The sequence below is a fragment of the Corvus kubaryi genome, unplaced genomic scaffold (assembly GCF_017639235.1).
Source record: "Corvus kubaryi isolate FWS band 111438036 unplaced genomic scaffold, C.kubaryi_AGA036_p1.0 124, whole genome shotgun sequence".
NCBI classification, from domain to species: Eukaryota; Metazoa; Chordata; class Aves; order Passeriformes; family Corvidae; genus Corvus; species Corvus kubaryi.
In genome coordinates, this window is record NW_024580659.1 from 3,171,387 (window position 1) to 3,187,094 (window position 15,708).

At 54.4% G+C, this 15,708-nt stretch overlaps 1 protein-coding gene across 1 annotated transcript in view; it reads right to left on the reverse strand.

Moving 5' to 3' along the window:
- Nucleotides 1–15,145, reverse strand: part of TEX264 (testis expressed 264, ER-phagy receptor) — a 38,819-nt gene extending 23,674 nt beyond the window's left edge. Inside the window, exons 1-3 of the mRNA XM_042020169.1 lie at nucleotides 14,722–15,145; nucleotides 13,271–13,562; nucleotides 7,718–7,939 (exon numbers count right to left, since the gene is read on the reverse strand). Of these exons, the coding sequence (XP_041876103.1) occupies nucleotides 7,718–7,939; nucleotides 13,271–13,549 (501 nt within the window). The 5' untranslated portion in view covers nucleotides 13,550–13,562; nucleotides 14,722–15,145. The remainder of the gene's footprint in view (nucleotides 1–7,717; nucleotides 7,940–13,270; nucleotides 13,563–14,721) is intronic.
- Between the last annotated feature and the right edge of the window lie 563 nt (nucleotides 15,146–15,708).

Consider the following 15,708-nt stretch of genomic DNA (forward strand, 5'->3'; position numbering starts at 1 on the left):
TGCTGGATGTCACAGGAAAGCACCCATTGAGGCAGAGACCTGGGGCTGAGCTGCCAGATGGAGCAGCCTCGCCAGGGATGTGATGGAAGCCCCATCACCACAGGCTTTCAAGATGTAATTGGGTGTTAGATAACCACGCTCCCTTTCCCATGAATGGTTGTACCAGACTCTCTTTCCAGGTCCCTTCCAACCTGGCCTGTTCCCATTTTGTAATCAGTTAGAACTGGGAGGCCAAGTGGCAGGAGCCTGCATCCCACAGCAGCTGCTTCCCTGGAACCAGGACTCTCCTGCCTGCTGCTGGGACAGACTCTTGCACAGAGTCAACAAGAAGGTGAGGAAAACCCGGGTAATTTCACACATGCTACAAGCTGCAGAGGCAGGGAAGGAGCCTTTTAACTACCAAAGCTCAAAGTTGGTCAGCAAACCTTTCCTGCTCAAAGCAGCAATGCTGTCAGAGCTGCAGTTTTACACTTGCCCCTGTGCAATAGCTGAATAGCAGAGCCAAAACAGAAGCTGCACAGTTTGCTTGCAAGAGGAAAGGTGTGTGCAGGCACAAGGCAGCAGAACTGCAGGAATGGCACCAGCACAGGCTGGGAAACCAGCACACACTGACTGGTGCACACTGGCGTGCCTGGCACAGGTCAGTCCTGTCAGCACTGAACACAAAGCACGGGCAGTGCGAATTCACCGCCCACCTGCAAGGACCAGGGAGAAGTTGACAGCAGAGGAGTAGTGGCCTGGGGCTGCCACATTCCTCTGGGGAAACAGGGAAGTGGGGATGCCTGCTGCGAGTGGCAGGAGACGTGACGCAGAGCTCCCCGTATGTTCCATCAGCTGCGCGGGAGGAGCGCGTTCCCTGCAGACACAGGTTAAACGGACCCGTTCCGCTGACCGAGCCCACCCCGCTCCCAAGGTCCCCACGGCGCTGAACGACATTGCCCACCACACTCCCTTCCACCTGGCTCAGCTCCCAGCCTGACGTCGTGGGCATCCTGCCCTCCCCACGCTGAAGGCGAGGTCATTCTCGCTTGCAGGACTGAAACATCTTTGGATGGTTTTGTCGCTAAAAATATTTAGTTACTAAAAGTCGCTGTGAATGCACGAGCTGATGTGATGTGACATCCAGCTGGGGGGTGCCAACCAGCAGTGAGCGGGCGGCCTCGCTGCAGAGAGCCCACTGAAAACCAGCTGTCAGTGCAGGTCAGCGAGAGATGAACGTGCCCGCAAAGGCACGGACACCTCGGGGTCCCTCTCTGCTTCCTGCCGCTGCATGTCACTTTTTGGACAGGCTCGAGCTGGAGCACCACGGTGCCCATGCCTGCTCCTCCTGCCCAACCCAAGATCCAGAGCTTCACTGGCTCCTGGCAGAGAGCACACACCAGCCAAGGGCGTTCTCTGGTGCTTGTCCTCAACATCAACCAGGCTGGTGGACAACCAGGAATGGTCCATGAACAGTGCACGAGCTACAAGTGACATGACCTACAGCCCAGCTTTTCCTGGACTCTGTATCCTTACTCCAAACACCTGACAGCCCAAGGCCCATTGGCCTGTCAACCTATCAACTCTGGTCTCGTCCTTGCCATCAACACAAGATGGACACATCAAATCCTCTATGACTCTCTAGGATTTTTTTCCCCCCTGTTACTATTTCATGTGTGAGGATCACTTACCAGCAGTGTCAGGTAACCTCCTGTCTTCTTGGGAACCCTACAGACCTACACCCAAGAGCACATGGGCTTAAACTGAAGGTCATCCCACCCAGCCAGGCAGCTGAGCCACCACCCCTATCCCCAGCACCCTCCCACAGTCACACTGGGGCATGGGAAGAAGGCATGAGAAGGATTGAGGGCTGCAGAAAGACACTGGCATATTCTGCAGGGTGACCCATTGATGCAAAGAGGAAGAACATAAACTGGATGAGTCTTGCCAGACCCACATGATGAGACACTGAGGGCAGCAAAGTCCCAGGTTAGTGGTGATATGTTCTGGATAGAGGTATCCTGCTCCTCCTTCTCTCTAGAGATATGGACATACGGCTTTGAGTGGCCCTGGCTCAGCACAGGCTCCACCTCAGGCAGTAGTCTTCAGCCTCTGGTCCACAGAGCTTGCAGGAGAGCAAAGGAGTTCATAAGGAAAAATGAAGCTGTGACTCAGGAACACAGGACTAGACATCTGTTAGTAATTCCTAGACCTCTGGAGGAAAATTCAGGCAGCAGTTGATTGGCTGAAGCTGCCACTGTGATCAGCTCTCACGCACGTGCAGACTGAAGCCTGAGCTGCTCACACACGACAAGCTGGCATTTAAAAATGCTTCATGCACAGAGCCTGAAATAAATAAACTAAATCATCCAGGAGAAAGAATTTAAGTGGAAAAACATCCCAATAATTGAGCCATTTTTGCAAATGTTTTATCTGCTCCCAACCCCCAAACCCAGCCTCCCAACACGGCAAAGCAAAAGGATGGCCTTTAAAACACAAACCACCTGGGATGGGAACACAGCTCCACAGACCTTCATTTAAAACAGCTGGGAGAAAAGGATTTTCAACAGATCTGAGCAAAGGCAGCAGGCTCAGCAGCATAGCAAGGAGAGCCAGAGGGGAAAGATGAGTGCAGCCTCACAAGGGCACTGAGGCTCAGCTGCCATAAAGAACCACTTAGGCTCCCAGCTGCCCCCAGACAGAAAGGCATCCACGTTACAGAGCTGTTTGGGACACTAGGTAGGGGAGCAGAGTCTGAAGGATGGCACACATCCCAGATAGGTCAGCCAGGGAAAACCTCAGCAGCACCAGTGAGAAGGGAGGAGTGTTCACTGAGTATTTCTGTACTGAATTTGGGACAAAGTCAGACGACGTGGGCAGAGCATGCGGGTGAAATGTTTGCTCTTCCATGACAAGATAAAATACATGGCTCACAGGCCCATTTTAACATGCTGAAGTCCCTGCTGACAAGCTGTCCACATGTCAAAGGGTGATCTCTGGCCAGCTGGAGATACTAAAACATCCCAGGAGAGACAGCAGCCTGTACCTGCCAACATTCAGTGGGTAAATAGCTGACTTGAACAAGCACAGACTGGCCAGGCGAAGACAGCCAAGGCAAAGTATACGGATGGCTGCAACTGGGCCAGATCACCAGGAAGCAAAGGAGATCAGCATAATTAATGCCAACCACTCGTTTACAGCTGTCAGATCCTGTTGGCAAATATGATTTATTTTTGTGGGGAGGGCGGGCTTGACTGATAAAACAAACCAGCACTCGTGCCATTCAATCAAGCTCAGAGAAGACGTAGGACTTGGCATCATTTCCCATCTTTAATCGAGGAACTACAACTCCATCAAAGGGCAGAGGCACATGTTTGAAGTTGCTATTAGCTGGCTCAGAACAAACCCAGGACTGGGGGTCTGTGGCAGGGGACAAGATCTCCACCAGAGATTCATGTGCCACAGCAGTATGACCATTGCTGAAATAAAGCATCTGTTTGAGCTACTGACAAGTCACAGAACTTTCTAAGTACAAAACAGGTCCAAACAAGAAACCAGAAATTAAGGCCAGAAAATATGGAAAGCACTAGAAAACACGGCAACTTTTCAAGCTTTGTATATTTAGCTTAGCAAAGAGAGAGGCCAGAGGTGACCTCATCCTAAACTGCCATAGCTGACAAGGGAGCAAAGCCTGCTCCAAGCTAATGGCCCAAGGAATAACACATTTCCCTGGCTGTAAACAGGAACAAGCCATGTCTTTCTAGCACCTTGTGGAGCTCCTTTTATGGAGAGCTGAGGTGTGGAGGAACACGACAGCGTCTGTCAGGCAGGAGCCAACCTGATAGTCTCCCAAATCTTTCCTAGCATCACTCAGCCACTGCTGCCTGAGATCTGCACTGCAAAGGGATGATTCACAAGCCCATGGAAGTGGGATACTTGTGATTACAGAGCCCAGGGGGAGGAAAAAAACTGGGAGTTTTGCTGAAGTTGAAGGACACCTTTACAAGACCATCTAAAGACATAAAACCCCAGTTTTCCAAGTTAGGCAGAGTCAGAGCTTGAGGTCAGTCAGCTGGTGCTCTGGAGGGTGCAAGGCAGCCAGGATGTTACTGGCATCCCTCCACTTCCACATCCTCCTTGGATGAAGAGAGCACAAAATTGACCCAAAAAACCCACAGAAAGAGGACAGGTTGAACGAGGCACTTCTAGGGCTGCAGTGGGAGACACCTGGCAGCTCTGCCTTGGATGCAATTAGCCACCTCTCCAGCTGCCAGAGGAGATCAACAGCCAGGAGGTCTAAGCCCACCCACCCAGCAGTGCCCACTAGATGCCAGAAAGGATGCAGAGAGATGCAGGGACACACAGCCCACCACAGAAAGCCCAGTATACCTAAACCAGAAGAAACACTCCTTGAAATGGCAGGAGGGGAATAACCCACTCCCAGAGCTGTCAGAAAGGGTCCCCGCCAGAGAAGAGCTTTCTCCTTTGCTCCCAGGAGTTGGGAGTGCCAGGTCTGACAGGCAGCTGTGTTGTGGGCCAGGAATGCACATCCCAGGAAAGCAGGGCACACCTGCCTGGAGGCAGGGAGAAGCAACATCAGAGGTTATTAGGGAAGAAATGCTTTTAAGGGACACTAAATAACCCCAGCCTATGCCTTAAATAACCCATGTTCAGAGTAATGAGCCAGCAGCCTCTCCTGGGCTCCTCAGAAGGTGATTCTAGACAGTAAGTCACTGCCAGCCTGCCATCCCTGGGGAAGGATGTCCTCTTACCTGCCAAGGATGGCTGCAGCCATTTCCCCACAGCTCCCAAAAGCCATGCCTGCACCCAGAGCCTCAGGGAAACGCCAGCTCCTGAGCTCACAAGAGCCGGGGGGGCAAAGATGTATGCTGCAAGGACAGCCTGGACATGAGACCTCCTGCTCCATGCCAGCCCACCTCCCTTCCACCCTTAATGAAAGGAGACTCATTATTATTAAAAGAATTCTCTTCGTAAATTATTGTTCAAAATTTGTTTTTAACTTTTCCTGTCCCTCCAAAGCAGCAGCAGACTGGGAAACACAAAGTCAAGACTGCTGAAAGCCAGCACCACTGCACCCTCACTGCTTGGGAAACATGAGCCACAAGCATTCCTGTTAACTTCTGCACAGCACCAGCAAGCCCAGAGGGAGCCACACATCTCATCCACATCCACCAACCTTCAGGACTAGATGTCCCCAAGCTAACCTCATGGGAAGCCGTGGGAAGGCTTCTTTCAACTCTGCCCCAGACTTCCCCACCACCTCTCACTGTCCTCTTTCCTCAGCTGGACCCCAAACCCTCAGCTCCTTTGCCCTACACGCCCACCTCCAGTCCCCTTCTCCTCCCATTCCTCTTCTCTATTTTTCAGCCTCTCCAAAGCTTTCTCTGCCCTCCCTCCCCACCTTGCAACCCTCTTTGGCCTCCTTCAGCTCCCTCTCCATCTCCTGCTCTCCCACAACTTCTTTCTAGGACTAGGCAGCCATGTCATCCTCCCCCCACTTCCTCTAATTCCCTCTCTCCATGGGAGCCAGCATTTCAACCCTGCCACTGAGTCCCCCTTTCATGCCTCATGGCTTTTGCCATCCCACCTGCTGGGATGGGAGACCTGTGGGGGACCTGCTCTTGGCAGGCCTGACCCCCAGCTCTCATTAACAGCACCCTTCCCAAAGCAGGCACACAGGAAATAAATAAATAAATAAATAAATAAATAAAGCAAATCTGTCTCGCTACTCTCTCGGGTTGCTTAAGGGAGTTGGGCTCTGGGGGTGGGATGAAGGATGCTATTTGGAGAAGCTGTCTCCATGGCAATCCCCATTCCCACCACCGAGCGGGCACAGGTCACCTGTTTCCATGAAAGTTTCCCCCTTCCCTCCCAATCCGTCCACCCCAGGAAATGCCAGAACAGCCGCAGGGGTGCAGACAGTCCAGTCCGAGGGAGAAGCAGCAACGACACGAGAGAAGCAGCAGGGATGCTGCTGGCACGGCTGCAAACAGCCTCCCAAGTCCCCTGTGAAGAAAGAGACTCACACTGAGAAAGGCAGGGCATCCCCCGCAGTGCAGTGTGCAGGGAGCAGCAGCACCCACTCCCCTCTGCCCCACCTGGCATGGCAAATCCACCCTCTCCCTGCCTGTGTCCCCACGGTCATTGCCAGATGGGCAGGGGGGCCCTGCTCTGCTGCAGGACATTTGGACAGACGCAGGCACCCTGACCCACGTGCTGCTGGGACTGGGGCAGAGATCAAAATGTGTCCCCTCCCTCTGCACGTGGCTGTGGGCGCTGCGCTTCCATTTGATTTCAGTTATTTTAATTCGAAATTGGCCGCTCCCATTAAACACTCCCAGGTGCTCCCAGAATGACCTACGGTTCCCTTTTTAGCTCTAACAACTCCATCTCTCATGCGACAGATGCGCTGCCGGGACCTTTCCCCAACTCAGGCAACGTCAGCCCGGTGTCTCCGAGCACTCCCGCGGCCAACCTGATGCTTCCGCCTGCGCCAGCCCCCTCCGTGCACGCCCGCGCGTCCGCCACAGGGCTGGCAGCAGCGCCCGATGCCCCCGCAGCAAAACAGCCGGCACAGCTCCAGGAGGAGACACAGAGGATGGAGTGAGAGGATGAGAACAGGGAACTGCTTCTGCTCTCCAGATCGGGGGGAAGCAGCAGTGGTGGTGTCACCTACTGCCAGTGTTAACGCATCTTCCACCAGTAGCAGCGGGCAGCTCCCTGCGGCTGGAGTGGACAAGAGGGTCAGCAAAGAGGCCCCAGCTGAAGTTCCAGGATTGGCACCCAGGCAGCCATCCTGCAGCACAGCGCAGGCTGGAGGGATTCACACGGTTCCTCCACAAGGCTGGGAGTTTCGCCAGGAAAAGCAAGTTTATAAATAGTGTGTTTCAACACGAACCAACGAAAGCGTCAGAACTCGACAGTCAGATAAGCTAAGGGCTGAGCACCGGCCCCTCCACAGCATCCGCCCCCAATGGGAAGGACAGTCCCTTCCCTCCATCATCCAGCTGGCTGGGACCTTCCTTGCTCTCTGGAAAGCCTGCATCTGGAGGTATCTGTGTCAGATATGCCGCTTAGGAACACCCTTGCCACGGCTGCTCTGGTTGCCAGAGCAAGGCAGCAGAGCTGGCTTCAAAAAGACCACAAGCAGCAGGGGTGGCCACTCAGGGGCAAGGGCAAACACAGCAAACAGCAGCCAGCTGCCAGCCAGGGCCAAGAGCAGCAAATTTCAATGTATTGCTTGAAAAGAAGTTTTCATAAGCCCACAGGCCAGAAAGTTTCTAACTTCTCCTCCTGTCCCTGAAGAAGACAGCTGCCCCACCGGTGAGGCTGGCACTCAAAACAGAAGTTCCATGGCATGAAGCATTACACTGAAGGGCCCATACCTGCCAGATCCTAACAACAAGAAAGAGACTCAAGGGGAAAATCAGCTTTTATCTCTGCTTTAAGGAGAAAAGCAGCAAGTTATTAGATGAGAACTTGCTTCTGGTAAACACAAAACAGCAGAAAAGACACCCCTGTGCCCACCAAGCGAATGGAAGGACATCCCTGCTGGGGAACTACCTGCCAGATTGCAAAAGGAAGAGATCTTGATGGTGGTGCCCAAGGGAAGGCATCAAGAGATGACATGTCAGAGCAGCCCCATCAGCTGTCAGAAAGAGAAGCCTCTGACAGCCCACTGAACACATGCAACGCTCCTCACGCCACACTCGCTAACCTTGATGTAAGTGTCAAGGGCTGGGTGGACACGGTTGACTGCCAGATGGATGGACAGCGGCGTAGTGAACGGGAAGGTGGCCATGACCACGTGGCTGGGAGCAGGGAAGCTGAAGATCTTAAAGCCATACTTCTGGAACCGTTGGATCTGCTCTTCTGATGGCTTTGCGTCTCCCTCGCTCAGGATGCGGCCTATGGCGAAGCGGCACTTCTCTGGAGACACCTGATTGAAGGGGACAGACAGACAGACAGGGTCAGAAGAAGAGAGAGGCTTGAAACTGGCCAAAACCTCAATCTGCTGAGCATGGAGGCAGGAGATGGCCATAAAACAGTAAAAGCAATGGCCCAGCATGATTGGGCACACCAAGGCAGGTGCCCAGTCCTAACCCAGGCTGATCCAGGCCTAAATCATCTACACTCCTCCCAGCCTAAATGCACAGCCCAGTGGGGAAGGTGCTGCTCCTCTCCTTGGAGGGTAGAGGGACTTGCAGCAGAGAAGCTAAACCCCACCAAGCAGCACATTCAAACATGTCACAGGTGACAGTCACTGCAGGAAATGTCTCCTGATCCTGCATCAGAGACCCCACTGTCACCAAGTGGTCACTGCCATCCCCTTTTGCTGGACACCCCTGCAAATCATGGAGGGGGCTTAGAGATGGGATCACAGCTTGCCTGGTTTGCCTCCACCCCACCCCCGAGGAAGTCACCTGGCAGCCATGTGCACATGCCACCAAGCAGCATGGGCCACTGGCACTAAGCTGGAGAGAAATCCAGAGGCTGCTGGGTCCTTCCAAAGTAGGCACACTCAGTATGGTAGTTTTGGGGTGGGGAAACTGAGGCAGGTAAGACTTGCATGCAGTCACCCAGCTGTTTGTAGTAACACAAAGAGAAAAACATCCACTTCTATCCTGAACCCCAACAACATACAAAACCTAAAAGATGCTCTCCTTACAAATTTGAGGATGCCTCCCATGGGTTGCAGGGCTCTCAGCCCAGCAAGTGGGGTGCTCAAACTCCTGCTACCAGCACAATGAAGGCCCACGGGACTCCAGCCATCTCCACACCAAAGCTGACCCAGGCCAAAACTTTGATTTCTAGTTTTTAACAGAATCCCACCACTCGAGTTCAAGCTTACCCACAGCCCTGGGCAGGAATGTGGGAGGGGGCAGGACAACCCAGCCACTTTCCCTGATACAACCTAAAGGCACAAAGGTGTCACAAAACTCTCACAGGGACGATGTGAAGCAGAGAGAGGATGCACCAAGGCCAGCGTTTTACTGGTTCCCATGCCCATGCAACGCCACAAGGGGATCTGTGCTCCCTTATCTCATCCCTAACTTTGCTGCACTAAAGCTCACCAAAGCTGCCTCCTGCAGTGTAACTTCTCTCTCCACACTCCTTGCCCTGCCTTTCCCTTAAACACTTTTTGATGTCGCACGGCGGGACCGTTCCGGAAGGGGAACACAAGCAGCTGTAAATGGAAGGAAGAAAGCAGCCTGTGGAGCAGCATCCATCAGGCTGGGGACACGTCTCATGGCTCGCTCTTGCCCTCCTGCGCTGCAAGAGGGAGCTGCACACAGGCCTGTGCCCAGCATCCATCACTGCTCCGGGCAGGAAAGGAGAAGCAGATCCACCCCAAAGACAGCAAGAGGCAGCCGTAAATGGCATCCCTGGGAAAAGAGCCAGATGAAACAAGGAGATATGAAAATCTCGATTAAATTCCTTTAAACATTCAATCTCCATTTATGTCCTGAGCAAAGACAGTTCAACCCCAGCCCCAGAGCAACTGTTGGAAGGACTGGAGCGGGCAGCAATGCTAGGCCAGGAATGTTTGCTTCCTCCCTTCTCCTTTCCTTTTCACAGCAAGTAGCCCCACAAGAGCAAAGCCCACGTCAAGGGAGGGAGGGAGGGAGGGAGGGAAGGAATGCTCCACTTAAAACTAATTTTTCCCTAACAGATTTGTCTTTTCCAGTAGGCAGGTGCTGATCAAAGCCTCTGTTCCCCCAAGCATCCTGACAGAGCAGTTCTGGAAATTATTACTTAACCTATCCAGCAGCTTTGCCGATTGGAGGAAAAGACATTTCTGCATTCACAGAGCATTTTGGCCTTATCTATCCAACACTTGAGCACGGGCTGGTTGCTGAGCACACAGACTGCAGGCAAAAGGCCCTGGCATGTGCCCACAGCTATACATGAGCAGGAGCTTGGCTGCAGCTGAGCACAAACCCACCCGCCACATCCATTCCTTGCTGAGGAGTTATTTTTGTTCCTGCCAGAGGTGGGAAAAGGAGGGACAAGTCCTCTGGGCTGCTAAATATTAAAGAAAAAGGAAAAAGAAAAAAAAAGTAGTTGAAATTAATATTAATCTTGTCCATTAAAACACATAAAATATTGCTGGCAGGGGTTTGGCAGAACTCGAGGAGCATCCTTGTGTGAATGTTGGAGAGCCAAGAGTCAGCAGGGAGCCCCAGGGACGCTGGTGGCAGCGGCTGCCCTGAGGCCTGGCATGACCCTGAGGCAGCCCACATGCTCCAGGCCATGGGGCTCCCCCCAGCCCCACTCCCAGCCGAGAGTAGCACATGGCTGCTGCTCTCCAGCTCAGCATTCCCATCCTCTCTCCTAGCCAGAGCTTCCTTTGACCGTGAGTCCACCAGCACAGTAATTGCCACATGGCACTGGCTGGTCACCAGCCCCTTCCTGCCCCAGTTTTGGGGGCACCAAGCCCCCCAGGAGCCATGGCTGGGGGTGGCTGGCTGGCCAGAGCCCTCCAGCACTCTGCCAGTGACACTGTGGGACGTAGCCAGCACGCTCTGCTGCCTGATGACAAAAGGTCTATTTTTGGAGACAAATCAACATCCGTGGCAAGTGGCCAGCTCTGGGAGGGGCAGCTCTGCCAGAAGGTGCTTCACCAAGGTCAGGAGAGCACTGAGAATGAGGAGGAAGAGGAGGAGGTCATCTCTTCCTCTCAGGGGAAAGGCAGCCTGGGTGACCGATCCCACCCCGCAGAACCTCCAGGAATGAGGAGCCAGCAGTGCACACCATCTCCCATGCCAGCATGGTTCAGTGGATATGAGCACACAGGGTGCCCCACGGGATGCTGGGGTGCTCTGCACCTGAGCCAGCATGTCAGGTATGAGCGTTGCAGTCTCCAGCCAAGAAACCAAGCCACAGCTGGCCCTTTCTTCACCTGCCCAGAGGCAAGAGAACCATCTGCCCCAAACACATTTTCACTCCCAGCACCCTGCCTGGCCTGACCTGCCTGTTGATGACATGTGGATCTCTGTTGGAACCACTTCAGGAGCCACAGATCAGCCCGTGGAAGGTCCCACCAGCACCCCAGCTGCTCCAGCAGACCAGGTCTGACACTGTGCTTGTGGATGGCAAGCGAGGGGGCTCCTGTTACTATGCAGAGCTGCAGGCACTGCAGCTACATCCTGCACAGCCCCCCTGGGTCCCAGCCACCACAGTGACTACAGAGACAGGAGGCTCAGGCCAATGTCACCTGCTCAATGTCATGAGCAAAGGCAACCCTTCCAGAGAAGGGCAAGGTCTGTGGGGCTGCCTGACAAGCCCTGGAGGGCAGGTTAGGCTCTTGCCACAAGGAGGAACAGTTGGCTTCCAAAACCCTGGCTGGCCACCAGAGACAAGGCCTGCAGCCCCACTGCCTTCTCCAGCCCCAGGGTGAAGGCAGAGATGCAGCAGCTACAGGAAGAGGAGAAAAAGAGACAAGATCTGAAAGGGGAGGCAGTTTGACTCTGTACTGACAGCCCAAATTTTCAGGTTCATGTGGAGTTACTCCTTCCTAGCCTCACCTGGTGCTACCAGGGAAAGCATTCTCTGTGCCAGCCAGGGCAGGAGTTACCACAAATATCCTTATCAGTATCTGTGGGCCTCAGCAGTACAGGCTTCTACTAGCCCAGGCTTCGGCAAACAAAGAGCCAAGGCACAACCCCCTTGACACAATGGCAGCTGAAAGGCGGCAGGGCAACCGCAGGCACACGCACACCACACCCTTGGAGCAGGACAGCACTGGGAATGGACACTGAGCCCTTCCCACAGCACTGACTGCCTGCTCTGCGTCCGGAGACCACGGCAGAACAAGCAGCAGCATCAGGACTCTCAGCTCCAGGTGAGGAGCTCAACTCAAGGACACAAATTAGTGGCAGTGAAATGGCCGCTCTGACCACGTGAGTCCTGGCACCCCCAGGCGCTCTCCATGGCTCCTGCTCTAAACATGACACTTCCTCCAGACAAAAGTGTCCAAGCATGCCTAGTCAAACCCTGCCTCTGCCCAGCTCACCCTAAGGAGAGAAGTCATCTTTGCCATCATTCTTCCCAGGCCAAGAGGCACCATAGTGTCTTCTCTGCCTCCCATGATCCAGGTAAGTAGACACAAGTCAGGGCATCACAGGATGTAAGGACACAAGGTGGCTGAGCACACCAGGCTGCACTGTGCACTGCCAAGCTCAGTGCTTTCTCACCTCCAGTATTTTCCTGTCACAGCTCACTCAGCACTATGTTTTCATGGACAAGTTCTTCCCTCAAAGCAGGTCCAACCCTTGAGAGTACCATCTTGCAATCAATGAAACAAGGTTTCTAAAACAGGACCAGCCACCCTCAGAGCAGAAGAACTGGGTGAGGGCTACCAGCCCAAGCACTGTGCCCTGCACCAGCCCCCAGTACACGTGCCCAAGCACACATGCACAGCTGCTGGCCATTCTGTTGTCCCTCCTCCCCACAGATTCCTCCACGGTCACACTAGCTACTGCAGAATTACCGGGGAGCCAGGCTGTCTGCCCCAGACAAATGCCCACATGCCATTATTTGGAAACCCCAGAGTCACTCGGCATCAGCAGCCAGGTTCCACCCCCCCAACAAGTTCTGATGCACTTTTGTTTGTTCCTTGCCTTTAACTGTTCCCATGGAGTACTGGGCTCTGGCTGGCAGCCATCAGGCAGCGTGCTTTCTGCTCACCTCTCAGCCTGAGGAGCATCATGGAGCAACTGTTTCATCAGACAGGAGCCCTCAGCACGCAGCACCTGAGGTTTCAGTAAGAACTCTCAGGGGATGGAAGAACTACAGGGAAGCTCAGAAACACATGAGAGCACTAGAAACGAGAGAAGGAGTATGGATGAGAACAGACCAAGCTGAAGAGACCACCTGCTTTCAACCACAGAGCTTCAAGTCCAGAAGGAGCCTTGGCTGCACATCCAGGGAACATGCTAAGGAATGCCTCACCTTCGGGTCCTGAACACTGGCTTCTGTTCCATAGCCAGATCTGTTATCCTGCTGATACCCTGTTCAGCAGAGGATATCAGAAGATACCAAGCTTTGCTCACCCAATGCCTTTCAATCAGGATTATGCAAAATCTCATCTGCTTTCAGGTGCCTTTCCCACAGAGGATCCTCTGTAGATCTGGGAGACCTTGTGAACCCCAGTGCTCACCTACAGAGGATGGGCTGCACGTGCCTGAAACACAATTAGGGAGCATCCCGAGCCGGGAACCCGGGTGCTGACCATGAGAGCGTGCTGGCCTCGCCGGGCACACCTTACCGTGTGAGGGTTGTCATAGTAGACGCCGATGGAGCAGAGCTTCGAGGAGATGCTGCAGCCATCCGTGAAGAGCTGCCCGGATTCTCCATATGGGCCCACCCTAAACTTGTAGGCCAGTGTCATGTTGCCGACAGGGGGGGAGCCAGCACTCACAACCACCTCGGTGAAGAGCCCCGAGTAGACGACAAAACCGAAGATGGTCAGCAGCAGCAGCACGACCAGCGCCGCGATCAGCCCCAGCAGCACCCAGTCAGTCATGATGGACTCCTGGTGCACCATGGCTCCTGAGGCACTGGCAGCAAGAACAGAGAAGAAAAAGACAGGCAGTCAAGCGATCTCTCGGGCAAAGAACTGCTCTCTAAAGTGATTTATTTGCAGCTAAATGCACTCTCTTCTCTCTTCCAATTCTTCTTATGTGTGAAGCTTAATAGAGTGGAAACCCCCCAGAAGCCTCCTGCATATTAGTCCCACATTGCATCAGCCTGTTCCAATTGGTTACCAGGTACAAATCATATTGCTTCAACGCCACTTGGGAATGAGGTGGTTTTGAAGGGAGGACAGAGAGGCATCACCTCCATCTCCTCAAAACTGTTCAAATCCAGTTCTGCAGCCAGGGGAGACCAAAAGCCACCCTGGGAGCCTGCATCATGCAACAGATAACAGATACACAGCAACTGGGCTAAGGATCAGGGAACCATAATAAAATAATTTATCATTTATAGATATCAGGCCCACTGTAACCAGGGCAGCCCCTTTGTCAATAAATCTAGAAGCCCAGACATTCCTGCAATGACCCAAATCAGGACCATACTAGTTCAGATCCAGATCCAAGCACCCAGAGAGGCTCAGAAGCTGAAGACCCAGCTAGAAAAAGCATTCCCAACACACTCAGGTACAATGAATTACTGGTATTCCTTTTAGATGTCTTTTTTTAAACTAAAAGAGTTTTTATAACTTCAACAAAGGCTTCCTGTTTTGTTTGGCATCTTTTCTCTTGCGCTCACTGTGGGACACAGCAGCCTGGTGAATACCTCCCGCTTGTTTTCACCCACCAAGTGCAACCACTCTGGGGAGTTGCAACCCAAACCATTCCAGGAGAGTTGTTTGTGTTTTACACTCCCTTGAAACACGGCTCTGGTCACAGGGAGTGGTTGCAATGCCCCCCTGGGACTTTCACAGAAGGTAGGTTTGGAAGTGAGCGTCGAAGTAAACAGTCCACCTTTACCTCTGTGTGTTAGTAACACACTTTGTCCACAAAGAGTCGTTCACCGAGGCTGCTGCTTGTTCACTCAGCTTTACAAGAGAAAAGCCACATCCTGGTAGGAAGCGCAGGCGGCTCCGCTCTGCTCAAACCCAGCAGGCAGAGATACGGCATAACCAAGCCCTGCTGAGCCCAAACCGGGGGCCACGCTCCTGGGCTGGGCACCATCTCACACCATGACCCCACTCACCTGAAAAACCAGCTCAGCCCAGAAATGCTTCAAGACATCTGATCCACAGGGGTGCGGGATCTGTGGCGCTGCAGCAGGAAAAAATAAGTATCATTGCTTCCTCTCAAACTCACGGGGCCAAAAGCAGCAAAACAGCTGCGGCAGAGCAGCCGAAAGGCGCCCGGTCACCTCGGACCTGCTCCCCAGAGGAGCGGTATCCCGAGGAGGACCTCGGGACCACGCAGGCCAAGATTTCTTCCCAAAACTCTGTGGCTGAATGCACGGGCACCAAGAAACATGGAAATGGGAAAGGAACGGTGAAAGAGGACGATGTCCTGCCTCTGCTGGTGTGTCCCAGCCCGGCCGTCCCCGGGGACACCTGAGCCGCCCCGGAGCTGCTCCCGGGTGCCCTGGAAGCCGAGAGCTCCCGGAGGGATACACCCGTCCCCGCAGCGCCTCGGCTCCTCCCTGTAACCAACACAGACCCGCACTTCCAATCACGGCTCCGGTGAATTCCCCCGAGCTGCCAGCCCCACGCCCAGCCCCAGGGCCCTGATGGCAGCCGCCCCAGAGAGCAGGGTATTTTTGGCTGTTCTTCACAGTTCCCGTGGCTCGTTCCCCGCCGGCACTGGCAGGCACTGCCGGTTCCCCCCAGCCCTCCCCACGGGCCGGGGATGTCACCTCCCCTTTCCGGCCGGGATGTCGACCCTCCCGGTGCCCGTGCCCGGCGGAGGGTGGGAGTCTGCCCCGAACGGCCCCGCAGCCCCGGGTCCCGCCTGCCCAAAGGCAGCGCCCTTCGCACCGGCACCGGTGCAGCCCCCGCCACGGGCGTGCCCCCCGCCGGAGCGCTGCGGGACCCGGCCGGCGCCCTCCGGCTCCAAGCAGGCCGCGGCCTGGGGGGACCGGATTGGCGTGGCACTGCCTGCCGGGCCCCGCAGATCCCCGCAGAGCCGCCCCCGCCGCGGTGCCGGGCGGGGTCCCCGGGCACCCCCCGCGCTCTCACCGGGA